Source organism: Bos indicus x Bos taurus, chromosome 13 (assembly GCF_003369695.1).
Source record: "Bos indicus x Bos taurus breed Angus x Brahman F1 hybrid chromosome 13, Bos_hybrid_MaternalHap_v2.0, whole genome shotgun sequence".
Taxonomy (NCBI): Eukaryota; Metazoa; Chordata; class Mammalia; order Artiodactyla; family Bovidae; genus Bos; species Bos indicus x Bos taurus.
This window is the reverse complement of record NC_040088.1, coordinates 79714829-79739147: the sequence shown is the minus strand read 5'-3', so window position 1 is coordinate 79739147 and position 24319 is coordinate 79714829. Positions and strand designations below refer to the sequence as shown.

General features: G+C 44.2%; 1 protein-coding gene across 1 annotated transcript in view; it reads left to right on the top strand.

Moving 5' to 3' along the window:
• The window catches only part of SLX4IP (SLX4 interacting protein), a 218814-nt gene that overhangs the window by 136675 nt on the left and 57820 nt on the right, over positions 1-24319 (top strand). The window contains 2 exon segments of the mRNA XM_027560309.1: positions 2019-2108; positions 9153-9273. Coding sequence (XP_027416110.1) covers positions 2019-2108; positions 9153-9273 — 211 coding nt within the window.

Genomic DNA, 24319 nt, shown 5'->3' with positions numbered 1-24319 from the left:
CGTTTTTGCTGACTTTATAGAGCTTCTCCATCTTTAGCTGCTAAGAATATAGGCAGTCACTGTGCTGATTATTTTGACCATGGATTTAATCTTGGTTTTCTAGAACTTTATATAAATGGAGCCATACAGTTCTCATTTTAGCCTCACTTTGCTCAGTGCAGTGTTACTGAGATCATTCCATGTTGAGCAGGTCAGTGGTTTGAAATATAGTACAGTTTGTATTAATATATTCTCCTGGTGAGAGACTTCTGGGTTGTCTTCCATTTCGACTCTCGAAATTAAAACTTTCATGCACGTTTGTATACATGCCTCTGTGTGCACATGTTTCATCTCTCGCAGGTAAATACCTGAGGTAAAATTGCTGGCTCAGATGGTAAATAAATGTGTTTAACTATAGTGAGCAGACAAACATTTGCCAGGGTGGTTGATCCATTTTCCGTTTCCACTAGCAGTGTGTGAGTGTGGGTCGCTTCCCATCCTTAACCTACGTGTGACGTGCATCAGTCTTTATCCCTGCTGGCACTGCCTTAGGTATGTAGTTGTGTCACTTAGTAGTGAGTGTTAATTTGCATTTACTTGATGAATGATAATGTTGAACACTTTTCCACGTGCTTATTCACCAGTTGTTTATCTTTGTCATGGAGTGTCTGTTCAAACTTGAGTTGTTTTTTAACATCAATTTGTAAGAGTAGTTTTTACATATTTTGGGCACCAGTCCTTTATCTCATTCATATGCACTTATGAATATTTTCTCCTAGTCTGTGACATACATATCTATTTTATTAATGATGTCATTTGATGAGCCAAAGTTTTTTAATTTTGATCAAGTCTAAGGTAGTGATTTTTTCTTTTATATTTAATTTTCTGGGTCTTGTCTAAGAAATCTTTTCCTACCCCAACATTGGGAAGATAGATGGTATTTTTTTTTTAATGTTTAGGTCTGTGATTCATCTCAAATCAGTTTCTATTTATGGTGTGAGGTAGGTGTCAAGTTGCGTTTTTTTCCCCCCATATTTTGTCTCGTATTCTCACTATTTGCTGAAAATATTTTTTTCACCATTGAATTATAGCACAGAATTTAAAAAAAAAAACTGTTTTGCCAAAGGGCTACAAAATTGAATTTCCCTGCTGGCCATAAACCAACCAACAATACTTTTCTTAGTTAGTTTAGTTCATCCATTTATCTTGTGATTCTCAAGTTACTTTATTCACATAGTGTGAGGTTTTATGAAGCTACATCTTTTTATAGGGTCTGTAGCCATGCCACAGAGCTACTGGTTCTGTGGCTTTTTAAATTAGATTGAAATTAGGTAAAATTAAAAATTCAGCTTCTCAGTCAACAAAAGCCACATTTTAAATGCTCAGTAACACATGAGGCTATTTTCTTCCCTATTTACCAGTGCAGATAGAGATGTTTTCATTTCTTCCACAGTACTAGATAGCACTAGCCTATAGAAAAAGAAAGACTGGTTTTATATAGTTTTGAGGCATATTTTAATGAAACTTACTTAGTTTTGATACTGTCATTCAGCATCTTCCTTGCCCATTTTCATCTGTCTGTGCTTCTATTTCTATTCCAAGATGTATAGTCCCAGCCAGTGCTTTTGTTAGTCTGAAAATGCAGTTACTTCTGTCTGCTCTCTCCCACCTGGAAGAAAGAATTTCCCTGTGTGTGTCTACCAGACTCCTTTTCTGGAGCCTACCTGGCACTGACCTTTTTAACTCTTCTCAGTGTTAACTGCTGAATTTCTGGGCATCCTCCGACAACTTATAGTGTAGAGATAGGTATTTTCTCTTTCCTGTCCTGATTAAAATTAAATTTCTCCCTGGCATTTCTATAATAAATATTAAAATTGCAAAAAGCAACAAGTTATGAGTTTTATCATACCCCATATTAACATTTCTGTCCAGCAGTGAACTTTGTTGCCATTTCATCATGAGCAACCATGTAGGAATTTGTAAGCTTTTCTCTCATTGTTCACTGGGTGTGAGCTAAGTCTTTCATTAATGTCTTTCAGTGTGGGAACTTTGCTGTCCTGGTGGATCTTCATGTATTGCCGCAAGGCTCAAGCAAAGACACTAGCTGGTTTTCTGAACAGAAGAAAGAGGTACCAGGAAACTTTTCACTATTTTTTAAATTGAAATGTCGTTGATTTACCATGTTTCAGGTGTACAACAAGTGATTCACTTATACACACACACACACACACACGTATGTTCTTTTCAGATTCTTTTCCATTATAGATTATTACTTGATATTGAATATAGTTAGTTCGCTGTGCTATACAGTAGGTGCTTAAAACTTTTTCACTATTTTAAATGCAAGGAGCTGCTCTTAAGAGGAACATTAGCTTTTTTTCCAGCTCTAATTTTCATTAATGGACAGTAAATCTTGAGTGCTGTTTAATCCTTGAAGAAGAGTTGTCTTTGCCACAACAGACATACTCCTGCTTTTTCTGTTGTTGTTCCTTCAGAAACTGACACATCCATCTATTTCATATATTTCATTTGCCACTCTAGTATTTAAACCAGAAATTCCCTACCTCTTTGTTTGAGGGAAAGGGTTCTTTGTATTAAAAAAAAAAAAAAAAAAAAGATGATGAAGAAGGAGAAGTTAAAGTGACTTTTCCAGGTAAGCAGGGATTGTAATCCTCACTGGTCGTAATGGATGGACTGAGCCCCTGGAGCAGGTGTGGGGTTGACACAGGCTGGTTTTGGTCACCTGTCTGAAATCTTCTCCTGTACCACATGATCCTTTGGCAAAAGTATGGGGATGGGTGACAGCAGCCCTCCTCTTACAGTGGCCAGTTGCAAAGCAGGTGGCCAGTCAGTAAAACAATTGATTGTATGACAGGACTGTGGTGTTGAACCTCCTCAAACCTCAGCCGCCTCCTCTGTGGATGAAGGGTTCCCCCAGACCCTGGCTGAGTCCCTCCCAGCCCTCATTTCTGTGGTCCCACCAAGTGCTGCGGTGGCAAAGGCAGAAGGTGCCTCCAGCTCTCATCACGTGCTTGGCTTCCTTCTCGAGACCCTTCCTTATGAGCGAGCAGGACAGTGAGCCTGTGGCTTTTACGTAACTTGCCAAACGTAACAGCCCTTGGTATCTTCCATGATGTTCGTTGGTCACAGTAGCTTTTTAGAGCTAGAAATAAATCCTATTACCAGGTGGTATGTGGAGAAAAACTAGTGATGGTGGTACTTTTTGGCACCACTTCTTTACCCCTTTACTGTGACGACTGTTTTCACTCAGCTTTTGGAGATAATGAGAAATCTCCTAAAAGAAAATTTATAAGTAATACATTTTCAGTCAAAGGATAATATTATTAGGACTTTGTTGATCTCTGTTCATTTCCAAGGCAAACCATTCAATATCACGGTAATCCAAGTCTATGCCCCAACCAGTAACACTGAAGAAGCTGAAGTTTAACGGTTCTATGAAGCCCTAGAAGACCTTCTAGAACTAACACCCAAAAAAGATGTCCTTTTCATTATAGGGGACTGGAATGCAAAAGTATGAAGTCCAGAAACACCTGGAGTAACAGGCAGATTTGGCCTTGGAATACAGAATGAAGCAGGGCAAAAGCTAATAGAGTTTTGCCAAGAGAACGCACTGGTCATAGCAAACACCCTCTTCCAACAACACAAGAGAAGACTCTACACATGTACATCACCAGATGGTCAACACGGAAATCAGATTGATTATATTCTTTGCAGCCAAAGATGGAGAAGCTCTATACAGTCAGCAAAAACAAGACCGGGAGCGGACTGTGGCTTAGATCATGAACTCCTTATTGCCAAATTCAGACTGAAATTGAACAAAGTAGGGAAAACCACTAGAACATTCAGGTATGACCTAAATCAAATCCCTTATGACTATACATTGGAAATGAGAAATAGATTTAAGGGATCAGATCTGATAGACAGAGTGCCTGATGAACTATGGACAGAGGTTCATGACATTGTATAGGAGACAGGGATCAAGATCATCCCCATGGAAAAGAAATGCAAAAAAGCAAAATGGCTGTCTAAGGAGACCTTACAAATAGCTGTGAAAAGGAGAGAAGCAAAAAGCAAAGGAGAAAACGAAAGATATACCCATTTGAATGCAGAGTTCCAAAGAATAGCAAGGAGAAATAAGAAAGCCTTCTTCAGCAATCAATGCAAAGAAATAGAGGAAAACAACAGAATGGGAAAGAATAGAGATCTCTTCAAGTAATTAGAGATACCAAAGGAACATTTCATGCAAAGTTGGGCTCAATAAAGGACAGAAATGGTATGGACCTAACAGAAGCAGAAGATATTCAGAAGAGGTAGCAAGAATACACAGAAGAACTGTACAAAAAAGAGCTTCACAACCCAGATAATCATGATGGTGTGATAACTGACCTAGAGCCAGACATCCTGGAATGTGAAGTCAGGTGGGCCTTAGGATGCATCACTACAAACAAAGTCAGTGGAGGTGATGGAATTCCAGTTGAGCTATTTCAAATCCTAAAAGATGATGCTTTGAAAGTGCTGTACTCTATGTCAGCAAATTTGGAAAACTCAGCAGTGGCCACAGGACGGGAAAAGGTCAGTTTTCATCCCAATCCCAAGAAAGGTAATGCCAAAGAATGCTCAGACTACCACACAACTGGACTCAACTCACACGCTAGTAAAGTAATGATCAAAATTCTCCAAGCCAGGCTTCAGCAATATGTGAACCGGGAACTTCCAGATGTCAAGCTGGTTTGAGAAAAGGCAGAGGAACCAGAGATCAAATTGCCAACATCCACTGAATCATGGAAAAAGCAAGGGAGTTCCAGAAAAAACATCTATTTCTGCTTTATTGACTGCCAAAGCCTTTGACTGTGTGGATCACAATAAACTGTGGAAAATTCTGAAAGAGATGGGAATACCAGATCCCCTGAGTTACCTCTTGAGAAACCTGTATGCAGGTCAGGAAGCAACAGTTAGAACTGGACACAGAACAACAGACTGGTTCCAAATAGGAAAAGGAGTACATCAAGGCTGTATATTGTCACCCTGCTTATTTAACTTATATGCAGAGGACATCATGAAAAACGCTGAGCTGGAGGAAGTACAAGCTGGAATCAAGATTGCCAGGAGAAATATCAATAACCTCAGATATGCAGATGACACCACCCTTATGGCAGAAAGTGAAGAAGAACTAAAGAGCCTCTTGATGAAGGTGAAAGAGGAGAGTGAAAAAGTTGGCTTAAAGCTCAACATTCAGAAAACAAGATCATAGCATCCGGTCCCATCACTTCATGGGAAATAGATGGGGAAACAGTGGCTGACTGTATTTTTCTGGGCTCCATAATCACTGCAGGTGGTGACTGCAGCCATGAAATTAAAAGACGCTTACTCCTTGAAAGGAAAATTATGAACATCCTAGATAGCATATTAAAGAGCAGAGACATTACTTTGCCAACAAAGATCCGTCTAGTCAAGGCTATGGTTTTTCCAGTAGTCATCTATGAATGTGAGAGTTGGACTATATAGAAAGCTGAGCGCCGAAGAATTGATGCTCTTAAACTGTGATGTTGGAGAACACTCTTGAGAGTCCCTTGGACTGCAGGGAGATCCAACCAGTCCATCCTAAAGGAAATCAGTCCTAGGTGTTCATTGGAAGGACTGATGTTGAAGCTGAAACTCCAATACTTTGGGCACCCGATGCGAAGAGCTGACTCATTTGAAAAGACCACGATGCTGAGAAAGATTGAGGGCAGGAGGAGAAGGGGACGACAGAGGATGGGATGGTTGGATGGCATCACGAACTCAATGGACATGGGTTTGGATGTACTCCAGGAGTTGGTGATGGACAGGGAGGCCTGGCGTGCCACAGTTCATGGGGTCACAAAGAGTTGGACATGACTGAGCGACTGAACTGTTGTCATAATTTTGCTAAGGATACCCAGCGACCTCAAACTGGGAGCAGAAAGGCATAGGGTTCTGTGTGATGGGATTTATCATGCTAGTGGCATGAAATGTTGACATTATCATTCAGGTAAATAGCCCTGGACTGTGCTCTGCAAGACTTTGTGTTTGATAGGCCATTGCCTGCTCCTCCAGTCCACCTTCATGTCATTCCAACCTTTGGCTTCTCAACATATGTCTCCGTGATTCAAAACATTTAATTCATACCCCCAAAGTGACCAATATGCATCCAAGGGGACCTCATCCAAGAAGTTTGACTTACATTAGCAGCATCCTCGGAGAAGGCAATGGCACCCCTCTCCAGTACTCTTGCCTGGAAAATCCCATGGACAGAGGAGCCTGGTAGGCTGCAGTCCATGGGGTTGCTAAGAGTTGGACACGACTGAGCGACTTCACTTTCACTTTTCACTTTCATGCAATGGAGAAGGGAATGGCAACCCACTCCAGTGTTCTTGCCTGGAGAATCCCAGGGACGGGGGAGCCTGATGGGCTGCCATCTGTGGGGTCGCACAGAGTCGGACACGACTGAAGCGACTTAGCAGCAGCAGCAGCAGCAGCATCCTAGAATCCACCTTTCCAGGCCCAGATTTTCCTCCATTCTCTCCCAACTCTGCTGCCTCGGCTTTAGACCTTTTATGTTGATATGCTGTCATTTTTGCCAAGAGTCAGTTAATTTGGAAGGCTTTACAATAAATCTGTGAGTACATGACTCACTTCCCAGCCAACGCGTGAAGCCAGAATTTTCCAGGGTGCCACACGCAGCTGCAGTGCCCTGCCTGTGCTGCTGTTGGGGCCACAGGGCGCGCCTTAGCGACGGGACTCAGGGCGCGATGGGGCCTGCACGGCTCCGCTGTGGGCCGTGAGCGGGCTCTCCACTCAAAGCCAAGGATACGCTCTGTGGCTTCTACCTCACGCTGTTTCTTCAAAATATGGTCACTGACTTTAAAATGGATCTGGGATAATGTGTGTGTGTTTAAGAGAAGAGAAGAGCTAGTTGAGGATATGACTTTAACCTATGTTCAGTGTGCCAGGACTTTTATGTTTTTTAAATCATTAGATCATCTCAAGATTGGGATATCATGAGCAATCAGTTTGATTGCATTTTAATAGCTACTCTGAGTAATGAAAGTCTTAAGAATATCCTGTTTCTTTTCAGAAAAGGAACTCATCACATGTATTAAACATGTGTTTATTTTGAGTCCAGCCTGAGTAGTCTTTGTACCCAAACAGTTGAACTCAGGCTCTTCCCCTTGTAAACCTAGGAAGCACAAATGAACCCCTGGGAGCCTGGAGATGTTGGGTACAACTCTGTCTTGCTCATTGATTGGTCTTCCTGCTGCCCCTCGAGTTTAGATGGGAATTTGTCTTTCCTTGTCTTGCCCTGGTTCTGAAGAGAACAGTGCTTCGCCAGGTGTGCTGTGGTCAGTTACTAGGGGACCTCGACGCAGCACACAGGATCCACCTTCCATTTGTCAAACCTGCTCAGGAAGGAAAGCCCCGTAACTACAGGGAGAGAGTTTGCATATGTGGGCCTTGGCTTTATTTTTGTCCTCCTATTTTTAGTTCTGGCCTTATAGGGCATTTATGGCCAAATTTTAGCAATCCTTGTTTCCATGTACGTCTTTCACATATTTTCTAGCTCAGTCATCGTTGAACCCTGCATGTGAAGCAAAATTCTTTAATTGTTAAAACAACAGTATGAGCAAGGCTGCCTTTCTGTTGCACCAACAATGCCAAAACCTTCAACTGTAAATGAATACCTCTGTATTCCACAAGGCACCGCATCTTTGGGCTGCAAAATGAGATCAGGAAGGAGGAGACCAGAGTTTGTATTTTATCGAGAAACTCATGTTTGTAAATTAAGTCCGGTGTTTTCTATACTCTTTGAAGAGTACGTGTATTTGCAACAAAAGAAAAGCTTGGCTCTCGTTGCCCTTCAAAGCAGCTTACAGCTCTGTCCTCGTTTTAATTTATGAAGATTCTAAGAGATCAACCTGAGATGGCATCGCAAGAAACCAGTGAAACAGGTTTGAGGTGACCTGAAAACTCTGAACCTTCTGCAGAGTCCTTAGGAACTGAACCAGAATTATCCGTCCTTATACACCAGTTCTTAATCTGGGTTAAGAAATTTAGATTTGGGAGCAATTTTATTTTCCCTTTCCCTACATCAGATTACGTTTTTCTGATTGTATAGCTAACGTGAGCAGTGTCATCCCATTGTACAGTTAGGCTTTAAGTTTTATTTTTCTTTTTTATAAATAACACTGATACGTTAAAAACAGTAGCTCCATAAATTTGGGATGTTGACATTCAATTAAAACCATGTTTTTCTGTTGCCTAATAAATATTAATTTACTTTTGAGCAATAAAGAAGTTAAATTATTTTTTACTGTGAATAGATGAATAAAGAGCAGTTTTCACAGAAGCTTATACAATGTCATCAACAAGCCTATGGAAGAAAATCAGACTCTTGATTTCCAGTTCTGTGTTCAACTTACCATCAGTGCTGTTGTTTTTCAGTAGATTTGTAAACCCCAGAAACTAATGAATTATAGTGGTTAGATATTAAAGTTTTTTGAACCAAGTTTTAAAAGTAGGAAATTTCTGTGTAAAAATCACTGTCTCTAGTTCCTCTTAAATCAGAAAATCTGGTGGCACTGTGCGGTGGGTCCCAGCATGAAGTCTCAGGGCACTGCCCCTCCTGACTGTCTGGGGCTCCCCCTGACTTGCCCTGACTCTTTGGCTCCTCCCAGTCTGCAGTCCCTGCCCAGTAGGCCCATCTCTGGGGCTCCCGCTTGTAGCCAGAGTTGGCTCTGTTCTGTCTTCTACTTGTCATAGTCCCATTGGTTGATATTTACATGAAAACAGCCTTTCCCTCTCTGATTTTCTCACCTCCTTGCCCTGATTTTTACATTGGTGTTTTTATCTTCCTTTTAGAAATATGAAACTGAGGCAGAGAGAAATGAAGAGAGGCAAAATATATTTCTTAGATCACAGAGTAAGCCAGCATCATGGTTTCAAACAAAGCTTAGTGGCAGATTTAAATCTTCAGCATTACCCATGAACATATGTAAATGCCTTTATTCATAGCTAAACTAAAAAGCAAACAAAATGAAATGTTTGATTTTGGCTTTTTCATATGCATGATACTGACTTTTTTTGCACTGTGTTGAATTAGAAAGTTATGTGTAATTTTTTTTTATTTACTTTAGGAAGTCTGTTTACTGTTAAAAGAAACCATTGATTCAAGAGTGAAGGAGTACTTACAAGTTCGTAAACAGCACAGGCCATCAGATACAGAATTCACAAGATCCAATCCCTTGTCCTTAAAAGGTAGGCACGAACTACTTTGATTTCGGATAAAATTTCTGCTTTGTAGAGATGGCAATTATGTTTGACTCTGACTGTCAGAGTCAGAGTTGTGTTGTTGTGTAGTGATACATTTTAAAAATACAGCCTAATGAATATGCTTTGTTTGGGTAAAGAAAATTAATCAAAAAGCCCTAAAGGGCTTTTAATGGTAGGCAAAATATATAAAAATAGAAAATACAACATTCCTAAGGAAACTATAAATTCTTTAAAGGATTTTTTTTTGACAAGTAGTCTTGCAAATAGATTTGCAATAATACTTAATTTGGGGTTTTATGCTTTTCTAAATGCTTTCATATATGTCACTATCTCAGAGGTTCTCAGCTGGGGGTGGTTCTGCCTCAGGGGACATTTGGTAATGCCTGTGACAGTCTGGATTGTCATACCTGGGGTGGGAGCCATGGTAGAGAGCTGTTGGCCCCTGGTGAGTAGGGGCCAGGAATGCCACTAAACATCCTACAGTGCACAGGGCAGCCCCCTTCCTGCCAACCAGGCAGTGTCCCCCAGATGTCAAGGGCACTGAGGTTGGAATATCCCAACCCCTTACCCTAACACCCTGTTACCCTGAGAATGGTAATATCTTTGAGTTATGGGTGAAGAAGCAGAGGATTGTGAGATTAAGGGGGTTGCTTGAATAAAATGTCATCTTCTTGAGGACCAAGATCATCTCCTGTATCTGGCATCTTCCCCTCCCTTCTCCCCACCCCTGACACTTAGGCTATCCCTAATGCAGAGATTTGGGGATATGAATGAAGGACTTCCCTGGTGGCTCAGACGGTGAAGCGTCTGCCTACAGTGCAGGAGACCTGGGTTCAGTCCCTGGGTTGGGAAGATCTCCTGGAGAAGGAAATGGCAACCCACTCCAGTATTCTTGCCTGGGAAATCCCATGGATGGAGGAGCCTGGCAGGCTACAGTCCATGGGGTTGCAAAAAGTTGGACAGACTGGGCGACTTCACTTTCTTTTACCTTTTCACTTTCAATGGAGGAGGACTTAGATGACAAGTGGCAGAGCCTGACCCCTCAGCCCAGTGTTCTCTCCACTCTGTCATCACTGTGTTTTTTAAACTTTTTAAGTTAGCGTTTCATGGCACTCTGTTGCACAAATACAGTCTACCCCTGTTAATCCTCAGAGGTCAGTACTGCATTGCTGTGAACTAGATTATGCTAATGTAATAGTCCTTTAGGGAAACAACGGTTAACGTCCTCCCCTTTAAAGGCAGACTCAGTCTGCACCGTGTACTTGGGCACAGCTGGTAAGGAGGCAGATAAAGTTTTCTCAACAGAAAGCCTCAAACAAACAGAATTTTCAATCCAAACAATATTGTATTAGATGACACTTTGTGGCATTTTGCTTAGGAATAGTTGAAGTCTTGAGAAAAACTGTAGCAGACGTAGTGAGTGGCCCTTTGTAACTAACTGAGACGGAAAAGGAGCAGAGAGAGTTCTGAGACCCCAGCTCCACCATGGTCATGGCTTGCTCAGCACCAATTCTCAGGTGGTCCCTGCCCTGGTCTCCTCTCCTCAGTTGAGTTCAGTTCAGTTCAGTCACTCAGTGGTGTCCGACTCTTTGCAACCCCATGAATTGCAGCACGCCAGGCCTCCCTGTCCATCACCAACTCTCGGAGTTCAATGAGACCCACATCCATCTAGTCAGTGATGCCATCCAGCCATCTCATCCTCTGTCGTCCCCTTCTCCTCCTGCCCCCAATCCCTCCCAGCATCAGACTCTTTTCCAATGAGTCAACTCCTCACATGAGGTGGCCAAAGTACTGGAGTTTCAGCTTCAGCATCATTCCTTGCAAAGAAATCCCAGGGCTGATCTCTTTTAGGATGGACTGGTTGGATCTCCTTGCAGTCCAAGGGACTCTCAAGAGTCTTCTCCAACACCACAATTCAAAAGCATCAATTCTTCTGCGCTCAGCTTTCTTCACAGTCCAACTCTCACATCCACACATGACCACTGGAAAAACCATAGCCTTGACTAGATAGACCTTTGTTGGCAAAGTAATGTCTCTGCTTTTTAATATGCTATCTAGATTGGTCATAACTTTTCTTCTGAGGAGTAAGCGTCTTTTAATTTCATGGCTGCAGTCACTGTCTGCAGTGATTTTGGAGCCCCCCAAAATAAAGCCTGCCACTGTTTCCACTGTTTCCCCATCTATTTGCCATGAAGTGATGGGACCAGATGCCATGATCTTCGTTTTCTGAATGTTGAGCTTTAAGCCAACTTTTTCACTCTCCACTTTCACTTTCATCAAGAGGCTTTTTAGTTCCTCTTCACTTTCTGCCAAAAGGGTGGTGTCATCTGCATATCTGAGGTTATTGATATTTCTCCCGGCAGTCTTGATTCCAGCTTGTGCTTCTTCCAGCCCAGCGTTTCTCATGATGTACTCTGCATATAAGTTAAATAAGCAGGATGACAATATATAGCCTTGACGTACTCCTCTCCTCAGAGAAGTGCTAACTGCTCACTCTCCCAGCCTCTCTCCCAGGCGGGGAACTCACAGTGTTCTGACCTCAGGATGAAATCCAGAGCCTTTCTTGAGCTCATGTGGGCAAGAAGTTTGCTTTAAAACAGAAAATTAATCTTACTCTACACACAATTTTAATTTGTTTTTCCCACCTAACATAATGTAAAAGTCCTTGATTCATTTTTGGCTGGGCTGAGCCCCAGGTGTTGCATGGGCTTTTCTCTAGTGGCCCGTGGGCTCCCCTCTGGAGCACTGCACAGGCTTCATTGCAGAGCCTCTCCTGCTGTGGAGCCTGGGTTCTGGGCACATGGGTTCAGGAGCTGCAGTCCCCAGGCTCCAGCACACACACAGGCTCAGTAGTTGTGGCGTACTGGGCGTGGTTGCCCAGTGACACGTGGGATCCTCCTGGACCAGGGGTTGAACCCATGTTTCTTGCATTGGCGGGTGGATGCTTTACCACTGAGCCACCAGGGAAGCCCTTATAGAAGTCCTTTAAAACATGCATCACCATTTTAAAAATTTAATAGATAAGAAGTGGTGTCACATTCTGGTTTTGGTTTGCATTTCTTTAACAATTAGTGATACTGACCATCTTTACATTATTAACTATTTGTGTATCTTTGGAGAATTGTCTGTTGGCCCGTTATTTAATTAGGTTGTTGTAGGAGTTCTCTATATGTTCTGGATATTAATCTCTTATCAGATATGATTTGCAAATATTTTCTCCCCTTCCTAGAGAAATGGAGAAAACAAAGCCTTTTCCCATCTTTATAATGTCCTTTGACACAAAAGCATTTTTAATTTTAATGTAACCAGTTGATGTCACATCCATGAAATCATTTCTAGATTCAATGTCATGGAGATTTTCCCTGTTTTTTTCTTCTAAGAGTTTTATGGACTGCTGTTAAATTAGGCCTTTGATTCATTTTGAGTTAACCTTTTATATGGTTTAAGTTCAGGGTCTCACTTCATTCTTTTACTATCCAGTTTTCCCAGTGCTGTTTGTTGAAAAACCTGTCCTTTGCCCCACTGGGTGGCCTCCGCATCATTATTGAAAGTCATTTGACCACAGTCGTAAGAGTTTATTTCTGGGCTCTCTCTTCTATTCCTTTGGTGTGTATGTCTGTCTTTATGCCAGTACCACACTGCTTTGATGACCATAGCTTTGTAGTAAGTTTTGAAATTAAAAAATGTGACTCCTCCAACTTTGTTACCATTTTTCAAGGTTTATTTTGGCCACTTGAGGTCCACATTACTGTTTTTAATAACTACATAGAAGTCCATCAGTTGTCCGCCGTCTGATTTATCATTGGGACATTTAGGCTGAATCTCGTACTTTCGCTGTTGTAAACAGTGGTACAGTGGACATCTTGATGATCTAGATGTTTGCACGCTTCAGTTTCTTTATAACATTTCTGTCTGTCTGTCTGTTTGACCGTGTCAGGGCTCAGCTGCAGCTGAAGGGTCGCCGTTGCATCACGTGCAGTTTTCCCTCATGCACAGACTCTTTAGCTGTGGTGTGTGGGCTCAGTAGTTGGACTTAGTTGCTCCTTGGCATGTGGGATCTTAGTTCCCCAACCAGGGCTCAAGCCCACGTCCCCTGCATCACCAGGGAAACCCTAGTATTTCTGTTTCATGTTCATACTTTTATTGGTTTGTAAGAGCTCATTAATTAAGGATATTCATACTTTGTGTGATATATATATTGCAAGTAATTTGCCTCTAGCTTGGTTTATTTAACACACAACTACAAATGCGCAGCCTCTTTTTGCCTTCGGGAGCCTCTGAGGTGCACTTGTGGGATGAATGCCAGGCTTCCCTGGCGGGGATTAGTCGTGTGGTTGATGGCTGGATGGAGGCAGGGGCTGCTGATGCAACAGTGTGCTGCTCACTCTTGGGTGGAAAGGCTGTGCAAAGTATCCCTCTTGGAAAGTCACCTCAGCGTGACAGCCCATCTTCTTTCTGCTTCTGGGGACAGATGGCCTCTGAGCACACCTTCTGCAGCCCACCCCCTATCTGGCCCCCTTTCTGCTGCCTCTGGCCAGTCCTCGGCCCCACCTCGCTGGACACTGGACGCCGCCAGCAGCCCCCTAACTGGTGCCCCTGCGTCTGCTCTGGCTGGTGCTCCCCCTGCGGTCAGCACCCGAGTTAGGGTAAGACCTTCACGTCACAGCCTCATCTTGCATACAAAGCCCTTCAGGCTTTCCCCTGTGCTCCAGGGTGAAGGCTGGTACTCTGAGGTGACCACCTCTGCAGCCTCATCTTGTGCTGCCCATTCCTTCTTTCATGCTGCAGCACAGCGGCCTCAATCCCTCTCTGGCACTCACCCAGGGGCCTGTGCTGGCATGGGCCCTCCCCGTCTCCTTCCGCTCTCCACTCCAAGTCCTCCTGTAGGGAAGCGTATCCTTGTCCACAGTCCCCAGGTTCCAGGCCCGCCAGCACCCTGTGCTTTGGTTCACACCATTTGATTCATGTTCATCTCTGCAAATGGGTAAGTCGCCTGAAAACAGGTTCTGCCTCTTTTATGATCTATAGCACATTTTCCGGTTCTTAAGAACTGTTTGTCCAGGTGACGAGTTACATGCATGAATGTAGCTCTCCTCTTCCCAGGAAGGCCAAGACTGCTGCAACTCACCTCTCCTGCCCTGTCTCCTCCCATGGCTTCCCTTTTCTATTTCCTGCAAACCTGCATTTTTGACACCTCTGTGCCTTTATACTTTCGGGTTTCTCTTTTGTCTGGAAAGATCCTGTTATTCAGCTTTTAAGACCTAGCTCAAATACTTCTTCTCCAAAGTCTCCCTCAGTTTGCTGTCTTCCTTGCTCACAGCACTTTATAACACTGGCCACTGTATTATGACTGTAATGTAATCATTTTGCCTGTGATTTCATTTCTCCCTCTCTTTGGTGGTAAAGATTGAGGGATTGTCACCCCATGGCTTCTTCTTTTTTTTTTTTTTCCTTCGAATTTCCATGCTGCTTAACTCGAGAGCAGAAACAGACAACTCTGCTTCACCTCATTGCAAACTGTTCATTTCTAAAGGTCAGAGCATTGTCCACCCATCTCCCCAAGGCTGCCTTCCACAGGGGGCCAAGGCTCATCATCTCCTGAGCCAGGTACACCTGCCAGGATGAAATGGGCACACACGGTGATGCGCCCATCCAGACTGTTTATTATCAGCATCACTTGGCTGCTCCATAGTCTTACTTTAAATGACTTTTCCCAAAAGCACTTTCAAAGCTCCGAGCCGTAAGGAAAGCCTTGCCTGTTTACTCCTCAGTGTTCCGTTCGGTGTCTCGTGTGCCCTGAAAACAGAGTTGTTCTTACCGTCTTGGTGGCTTGGGTGAAAGTTGTATGGTTTTCGCTTTTGTGTAAATTGGCTGTCTTCTCTCATGTGCACGAATTTCTTACCTTTCTTATTTCCAGATCTGAGTAATGATATTGTGCTTCATCCTGGGGTAGACACTGATGCTGGGTGAACTGAAGTCAGTAGGCTGGTAACTTTGCTGATTACTCTAAAAAAATTAATATGTTTCATGCTCTGAGTTTCATGCTCTAAGTTATCCTTATTAAAACTAACATAAATTACTTTGAGGCCATTTCCTTAATCATAAAATACTGAGGAATACAGAGACTGCTGACAAAAACTCAGTCAGCAAACAGCATAGCATAGACATTTGCCAACAGCGTCATCCTTCTTAAGTCACCTGGAATAACTTCAATTGATTTAGTAAAATTAACGTTGGAAGAAAGTTTTTTTTTTAAGACTTAACTGTCAATTTCTGTCAACTCTACCTCATTAATATTTTTCCTCTTGGCCTTGCCAATATTGGGTGTTACCAGTATCTTTTAATTTTTGCCAGTCTGACAGGCCAAAAATAAAAGAAAAAAAAAATGTCTTGTCCTTTGATTTTTATCTTTCCTTTTTTGTGTTCGTTGACTGAGCTGTGTGTTTGTAGCCCATGCTTACCTTTGTACTGGGGCATTCACCTTTTTCAAGTTTTTCACTTTTTCTCAGTGTCACTTCCGGGTCAAGGCTGTACTTAATCAGCTCTTGAATCACTACCACAACCTTCTGATTTCACTTTCAGTTCATCCACATCTCACTTCCAAAGTGCTTCTAAAATGACCTTTTGAAAACAAAAATGTGATAATCTTCACTGTAAAGACTTTTGTGGTCAGGAACCTTAGTTGCCTCATGAAAAGAAAAGTGAAAGTGAAGTTGCTCAGTCATGTCTGACTCTTTGCAACCCCATGGACTGTGGCCGGCCAGGCTCTTCTGTCCATGAGATTCTCCAGGCAAGAGTACTGGCATGTGTTGCCATTCCCAACCCAGGGATCGAACCCGGATCTCCCACACTGCAGGCAGGTGCTTTGCCTTCTGACACCAGGGATAGGCTTTGTTTAATTTAATTTCTCCTTGAGGCTAGCTGGCATCAGTCTGGCTCTTCAGTGGAGAAGCTGTTGATTAAAGATAGTATAGATAGTTCACAGGATCTACCTGTGGGAAAGCCAGGCAGCCTGGTTCTGAAGCTGCACAAGACAGCACAGCCTCAGCCTCAAGATGAGGGGCGGAGCTTCCCTGGTGGTTTCAGTGGTTAAGAATCCGCCTTTCAATGCAGGGGCACAGGTTCGATCCTCTGTCAGGTAACTAAGATCCCACATCCCACAAGGCAACTAAAGCCTGCAAGCCGCAACTAGAGAGAATCCTGCATGCTGCAGTGAGAGACCCCGAGTGCTGAAACTAAGACCCAAGCAACACAGCCAAATTTAAAAAAGAAAGAAAGAAAGAATCTTATTTTTTAAAAAAGATGGGGGAGAATGGCTTTGGTACGTGAGCCCTTTCAGTTGCCATCTATGAAGCTCAGGACTGAGCCTGCAGGAGCGTGGCAGCCTGGCCCATGGCCACGGCACTGTCTTCCTCTGAGCTCACCACAGATCCCATGGCCACATCCCGGTTACCGGTGAGCCAGGGAGCCTGAAATGCTTCACTGTTTTTACCTTGGAAAAGTGGGGCTTAACAGAGTATGGGAAGTTACCAAAGCACAGGGAAGATGGTCAGAAGTTTTGGGAAGGTGGAAACGAGTTAGCGAGGTCCCCTGAAGGTCTCGTGTTGGCTTCCTTCTTCATAAACTTCTGAGCAATGATGAGCTTTTGCAAGAACACAGCTTTCCCAACTACAGGTGAAATATGCTCAGTACCCCCTCCAAGAAAGAGAAGCCAAGTCTCACATCTGAGCTCCACACCCGAGATTTCTGTGTGATATTTATTCCTCTTTCCCATCATTCAGAACCCATATTGGTTTATTTATTGGCTAAATGATGAAGCTAACTATTGCCAACATACCTCGAATAAAAAGCCAAAAAACTTGCTTAATATGTAAATATATACGTGGTGCAGCAAGGAAGACAGTTTAGGAAGATGCTACCGTTCTAACTTCTATGGTCAGTTACATGAAATAAATGGTTGGTGTTTATATCTTCCTACTTGTAATTTTATTTCATATTCCCTTTGTCTTTAGGCAGTAATTCAGCTGATCAGGACTCTTGACTTGGCAAGGTGACTGACATCTTCCTTCCTAAGGGGTTTGAGCCCTCAGTGGTCCTGCCTTTCTGAGGCTGCCATTTGTTGTTTTTCAGTCACTCAGTCATGTCTGACTCTTTGCGACCCCATGGATTGCAGCACGCCAGGCTTCCCTGTCCTTCACCATCTCCCAAAGCTTGCTAAAACTCACATCCATTGAGTCAGTGATGCCATCCAACCATCTCATCCTCTGTTGTCCCCTTCTCCTCCTGCCTTCAATCTTTCCCATCATCAGGATCTATTCTAATGAGGCATCTCTTTGCATCAGGTGGCCAAAGTACTGGAGCTTCAGCATCTGTCCTTCCAATGAATATTCAGGACTGATTTCCTTTAGGCTTGATTGATTTGATCTCCTTGCAGTCCAAGGGACTTTCAAGAGTCTTCTCCAACACCACAGGTCAAAAGCAGCAATTCTTTGGCCCTTAGCCTTCTTTATGGTCCAACTCTCACATCCATACATGACTACTGGAAAAACCATAGCTTTGATTAGATGGACCTTTGTTGGCAAAATATTGTCTCTGCTTTTTAATATGCTGTCTAGGTTGGTCATAGCTTTTCTTTGAGGAGCAAGCATCTTTTAATTTCATGGCTGCAGTCACCATTTACAGTGATTTTGGAGCCCAAGAAAATAAAGTCTCTCACTGTTTCCATTGTTTCCCCATCTATTTGCCATGAAGTGATGGGGCCAGATGCCATGATCTTAGTTTTTTAAATGTTGAGTTTTAAGCCAACTTTTTCATTCTCCTCTTTCACTTTCATCAAGAGGCTCTTTAGTTCCTCTTCACTTTCTGCCCTAAGGATGGTGTCATCTGCATATCTGAGGTTATTGATGTTTCTCCCTGCAGTCTTGATTCCAGCTTGTGCTTCATCCAGCCCAGCATTTCACATGATGTACTCTGCATATAAGTTAAATAACCAAAGTCACAATATACAGCCTTGACATACTCCTTTCCCAACCTGGAAGCAGTCCATTGTTCCATATCCAGTTCTAACTATTGCTTCTTGACCCGCATACAGGTTTCTCAGGAGGCAGGTAAGGTGGTCTGGTATTCCTATCTCTTGAATAATTTTCCACAGTTTGTTGTGACCCACACAGTCAGAGGCTTTAGCGTAGTCGATGAGGCAGAAGAAGATGTTTAGTTTTTGCTAACTTTTAGCACTGGATGCACTCTGCTTGGTCACACCCATTGTATTGTATGTTACCTGTATACCTTGTATGTTACCTGTATACCTGGTTGCTTCTTTTGTACACCATGGACCAGCATTTCAACCCCACTTTGGTCTGTTTGTCTAACGTGATGAAAGAGGTCTAATGTAATTCACCCTCCATGGCTGGCCGTCTCCTGCCATGTGAGAGTTGGTGGTGAGTCTCAGATTAGTTGCATTTGGCAGGGCTCAGCCTCAGTGCATTTAAGTCTGTGTTGTTGAGCCCAAGTGTAATATTCATCCTTGCCATTGTGGCCACCTCCCTTATGAATCCTTGAGCAGCTACTTTGGCCCCTGTGAGAAGAGGCTGGCCAGCGCCCTTGGGGCAGGCTATCTGGTCCAGCTTATTATGAGATCCTCTTGCTGGGGCCTTTCAGAGAACGTTCACATCAGATCCAGATATTCTCACATGCTGGCTAACTTTTCCCCAGGTGTCCCTGTCCCAGCGTTTCTGTCCGTTGCAGAGTAAATCTTTTCCAGTCTTATACTCAACACCGAGAAGACATTTTCACAGAGCTGCCCAGCCCTTTGTGAGATGACCTGAAGCCAGTTTCTGTTATCCCCCTCTGATGGGTTACAGTGGCAGTCAGAAACTCCAAGACTTAGCACTGTCTCAGAGCCAGTGTCTAGTCATCCTCAAAAGCTCTGGTATTTCCCTTTTATCACTGTTGTTCGTGTTTAGTTGCTCAGTCATGTCCGAGTGGACCATAGCCTGCCAGGCTTCTCTGTTCATGGGATTTCCCAGGGAAGACTACTGGAGTGGGGTGCCATTTCCTTCTCCAGGGGATCGTCCTGACCCAGAGATTGAACCTGTGTCTCCTGCATTGGCAGGTAGATTCTTTACCACTGAACCACCCGGGAAGGTTTTCTCACTGTGCAAATTCCCTGGTAAACAGTTGCAGACCCGAAAGGGAACATTACAGAACAGACTTGCAATATTTTTGAGGATTTCCTATCAGCTTGGCACTGTAGCCTGACTGACAGGCCCCAGAACGTCGCACCATCTCCCTCTGGCCTTGGCGTGTGCTGTCTCCTCCCCTGACACCCTTCTCCTCACCCGCCCCTGGGCTCGCTCTGCATCGCCCTGCAGGCTTGTTCTTCCCGTCGTTTCCCTCCGGGAGCCTTGTCTGGCTCCGGGCGTCTTCTCTCTCAGGGAGCTTTTCCCCCATCTTTTGGCATCCTGGCCAGTGGCATGCTCATCACTCCCTTCTCCTGGGGCGGGGGTTCTCCCGACAATCACTCGGCAGGAGGACACATGGTAGAGGCAGTGAAGGAATGAGCAGAGGCTGCACTCAGCGGTGTTTGTTGGCCCTGGCTTCGTGCTGTGCTTGTGTCACGGCATCTGTTGCCCCTTCATCAGAAGGCAGGTGAAAGCAGCCTGGGGGTTACAAACTGTTAGTGTTCCACAGTTGGTCTTAAGAAAGGCAAAACCACATCCTGTGCCATCCTAAGAGGAGCCGCGGTATTTTCTGTCCTTTCTGAGGAGAGCTGCCCTCCGGCCCCGCCCATCCCAGGTGACCTCCAGCATCACCGCTCGTCCTAGTTACTGTTTCTGCGCGTCAGCCTGCTGGGCGCCAGCGCTGTGCTGGGACTCCCGTGTACCCACGGTGGATGCTCAGGGCTCCCCTTTCTAGCAGCGTCCTTCCCCTTGGTTCTGAGGATGAGAACCACTCAGCATTCAAGCAACTTGGCCCAGCTCCGATGACTGGCAAGTGTCAGGGGCATCTGACAACATGGCTGTCAGGGTGCCAGCTTCTGTTCACTACTCTGGCGTCTCTGTTGCCGTGGCAGGACTGTGTGTGTCTGTTTTCTCTTTTAGTACATTTTCCCTCTAATCATGAAAACAAAGCTGTGTTGAACCATGTGGAAGCCAGGAATAGCGTTCTACTTGACCTACTATGTGGGAATCTTTGTTTTAGATTTTTCCCCCCTCCTCTCTTGTTCACAAGGTAGAAGAGGAGAAAGCAACTCCAAAAGAGGGCTCATCTTCTAGCTCCAAGCACTTACCTCAGTGCGTTGTCTAACTGTTCAGTACACTTTTGTGTTTGTAGGGCAATTTTTTTTTTTTTTTTTACTGCCATTGTTCCATTCTGTGTAACCTTTTTCTTGCAGTTAACATCTAAGAAACCCAGTCCTTTGGAAAATGCCATAAAATAAATTAAATTTTCCTGGGCACTGTGGTTTCTGTCTGCCTTGGCTTTTGATTTGGCTTTTCTTCTAAGCTGAATGCTCCTCTAAAAATCTTAGCTTGAATCTCCAGCCAAAGTGTGTAGCTTGCTCTCCTATGGCATCCGAGGCATCTTCCTCGAATGTTCAGGGCTGGGTGGCCAGGCCCCCTCCCTTCGTCTGCACCCACGCAGCATCCCCAGGGGTGCTTGGAGGAGGGCACTTTACCACCATGTTAGGAAATCAGCGGGTGTTCATACTACAGGAGGAGCACAAGAAAAAGACGAGAATTGCCAAAACAAGCAAGTTCTTCCTATTCTTCCCTCCGCCTGAAAAACGCTCCCCTCCTTTCCCCAATGACCGAGGTGCTGTCCCCGCCAAAGAAAGCTTTCCCCCTGCTCCCCCGACACAGGCCTCATTGTGAGCCATGCTCCCCATGTCCCCAGGAGCACACATTCATCTTTGTGCTGTTTGTTTGGGTTTGTATTTATTTTCCCAGCCCATTGAAAAACAGCACCTTTTCCTATTTAAAAGAAATTTTAGAAGCAAAACCCTTTTCCCTTTGAGCCCAGCGCTTCCTCCGTATAAACCATCAGACATTTTTAGTGTTAGTTGCTCAGTCATGTTCTACTCTTTGGGACCCCATGGACTGTAGCCCGCCAGGCTTCTCTGTCCATGGGATTCTCCAGACAAAATACTGGGGTGGGCTGCCATTCTGTCTCCAGGGGGTCTTCCCAGCCCAGGGATTGAACCTGGAACTTCTACACTGCAGGCAGATTCTTTACCGTCTGAGCCACCAGGGAAAGCCTTCAGCGAGGACAGTGAAGGCTTGCTCTCGGAGACACCATCCTCACACACTCACGTTGCTATCCTTTCCTTACACATTAGGGACAGTGAACATGACTGTCTTTCTGACAGTCTTAGCCCTGGTGAAGCACAGACCCTGGGCGGAAAGCCCACCTTAGACGTCACCTCGGCCTGTATTACCACCCGCCCCTGCCCGTCAGCCACGGCCTGGGGCTGTGGGCGCCGTCAGCACTGCACTGAAAGGGTGCCTCTGACTTGGAGGGAGGAACCGGGCACCCGTGTGGTTTTACAGACAGTAAAACCGCACCACAGAGTTTCAAAGATCTGTCGTTCTGCTAAATATCCTTAATATTGAGACATTGTTTTTTTTCCTATTCACAGATCTTTACAATAGAAATGGATTTCCCTAGATGTGTCCTAGGGCACCGTGGCAACATGTGTTTTCTCTTTACACATGTGTTTAAATAGCTTTGGTTATTATTTACATTTCTTCCCATAATGTACTCCATCAAAACATTTGCTCGGCTTTCATCCACATGTGAGAAGCTCACCAGGGCAATAATGGAAGCCAGTGCCCGTAAGGCCTTTGGGGAATGTGCCACAATTCCAGCAGAAATGACTTTTTCCTGGAACTGGAAATTTGTAAAACTTGGTTTTACACTTTTTACCAAAAGTGTGCTAAAGCCGCCCTGATAGCACGAGAGGCTCTGCATCTTCAAAAGCTGGGGAGACTGGGCCAACCGTTTTTGCAATAAATGGAAAGAAAGGCAAAATCTGTGAACTTTTACACATTATGTTTCCACTTGTTATAGTTACCTGTTGTGGACATTGCTTAAGTTGTAGTAACTTTTCTTTTATTTTTTAATTTTATAAGAAATTAAAACACACAGAAAAACTAATATGCAAAGCTTTGAAATATATAATATAATATAAATATAATATAATATAAAAGCTTCGAAAAACTTAGGATTCTTTTCACCACATCAGGAGGTTGTCGAGTACCAATTTGAACTACCTAGAAGACCTTTCCGTTAGTATAAACTTGATTAAATGGACCCTGCTGGCTGGTGCGTCAGCTGCTTCCCCCCGTGCACCCTGGCCTTCTTTCAGAAGCCCCTGCCGGCACATAGGAGATGCAGTGATTTCTCCCTCATACAGCAAAGTCTGAGTTGCCATTAGAAGATGTGCTCAGTCACTCAGTTGTGTCTGACTCTCTGTGACGCCATGGACTGAAGTCCATCAGTCTCCTCTGTCCATGGGATTCTCCAGGCAAGAACACTGGAGTGGGTTGCCATTACCTCCATGGGATCTTCCCTACCCAGGGACTGAACCCATGTCTCCTGTGTCTCCTGCCTTTGCAAGCAGATTCTTTACCACTGAGCCACCTGAGGTGCCATTGCTGAGGTTCAAATTACTATGCCGGTTCCATTGGGGCTTTTCTGGTGATGCAACCCCTGGCTTAGTGGTAAATAATCCGCCTGCCAAGGCAAGAGGCTCAGGTTCAATCCCTGGGTTGGGAAGATCCCCTGGAGAAGGGAATGGCAACCCACTGCAGTATTCTTGCCTAGAAATCCCGTGGACAGAGGATCCTGGCGGACCGCAGTGCATGGAGTTGCAAAAGAGCAACTTAACAGCAACAGCAAACCCCATTTTTACTGTTGAGTTTGCTTGGGCTGGTTCACTTTCTGCTTCCAAATTTCTTCATATTCAGAAACTGGGAAGTGCAAAACAACTTTACCAAATCCCCTGGGACTCTTATGATTCTAGAAAGATCTTTGTCATCAGATGGTGGTTGCAAGACTTTTTTAAGGAGTTCTCAATTGGCTGAGAGCCCAGCCCATTAATCAGCTTTATGAAGACGGACCGTGTATTAACTAGAGCTTCCAAAGATGCGTCCTCCTTGGTGGCAGGTGGGACTGGCTGGCTTCCTGCCCTGTTGGGAGAGCCACCTGCCACTGATGAGAGGAGTGGGATTGCACCATTCTGTGAGTGAGCTGTCTGTTCTGCCACAGTATTTCTAATGGTGACAGCTGGATGGGGGAGCCTGAAGTTCTCATGGTTTACCCAGGGAAAACTATGGTTTTTCCCTTGCATGTTGCAAATATGGCCCTTGGGACACTTGCCTTGTATTATTCAAATGGTTTGGCTGTCACATTGTGTGTGTATGTGTGTGTGTGTGTGTTCAGGTGACAGTTGGGGGTCAGAGGAGATAGTGAGACGCACCCCTACTAAAAAAGCTGAATTTTCCTTTGGCAAATCCCAGATAAAATCTTAAAGAGTGACAGCCTCTCCTGAGTTTGACATATACTAATGAGGAAAGTTCTCCTCCCCTACCCCCCCACCCCTCTCCACCCCCCGCTCCTCAGAAGGCAGTGGCCGTTTCTCACAGAGGTTGCATATAATTTGTTAATGTGTGGGATGACAAGGTATAGTGGAAACTGTTTACCTTGGCATGTACTATGCATTTCTTGGGAGTTTTATGTCCATTGCCCTGTAGCAATAGCCTTCCTATGTCTGGGAAGCACTTATGGCATTTACCAGCTTGTCTGTTCCCTTCAAATTCTTTTCCTTTGGCCAGAACTTCTGATCACAATGCCAAGATTTTACAACTTGTCGCAATTGAGTTTCACATCACTAATATTAATAGCCACTGGGAAGCTCCAGAGAGAAAGCAGATAGTAGTTATCTGACTGACTAAATGTCTGTAAGAATCCTTTGACTTTGAAGGACACAGAGGGCACGTGAAGAGGCTCTGTCTAGTGGAGGGGAGCACGCGGG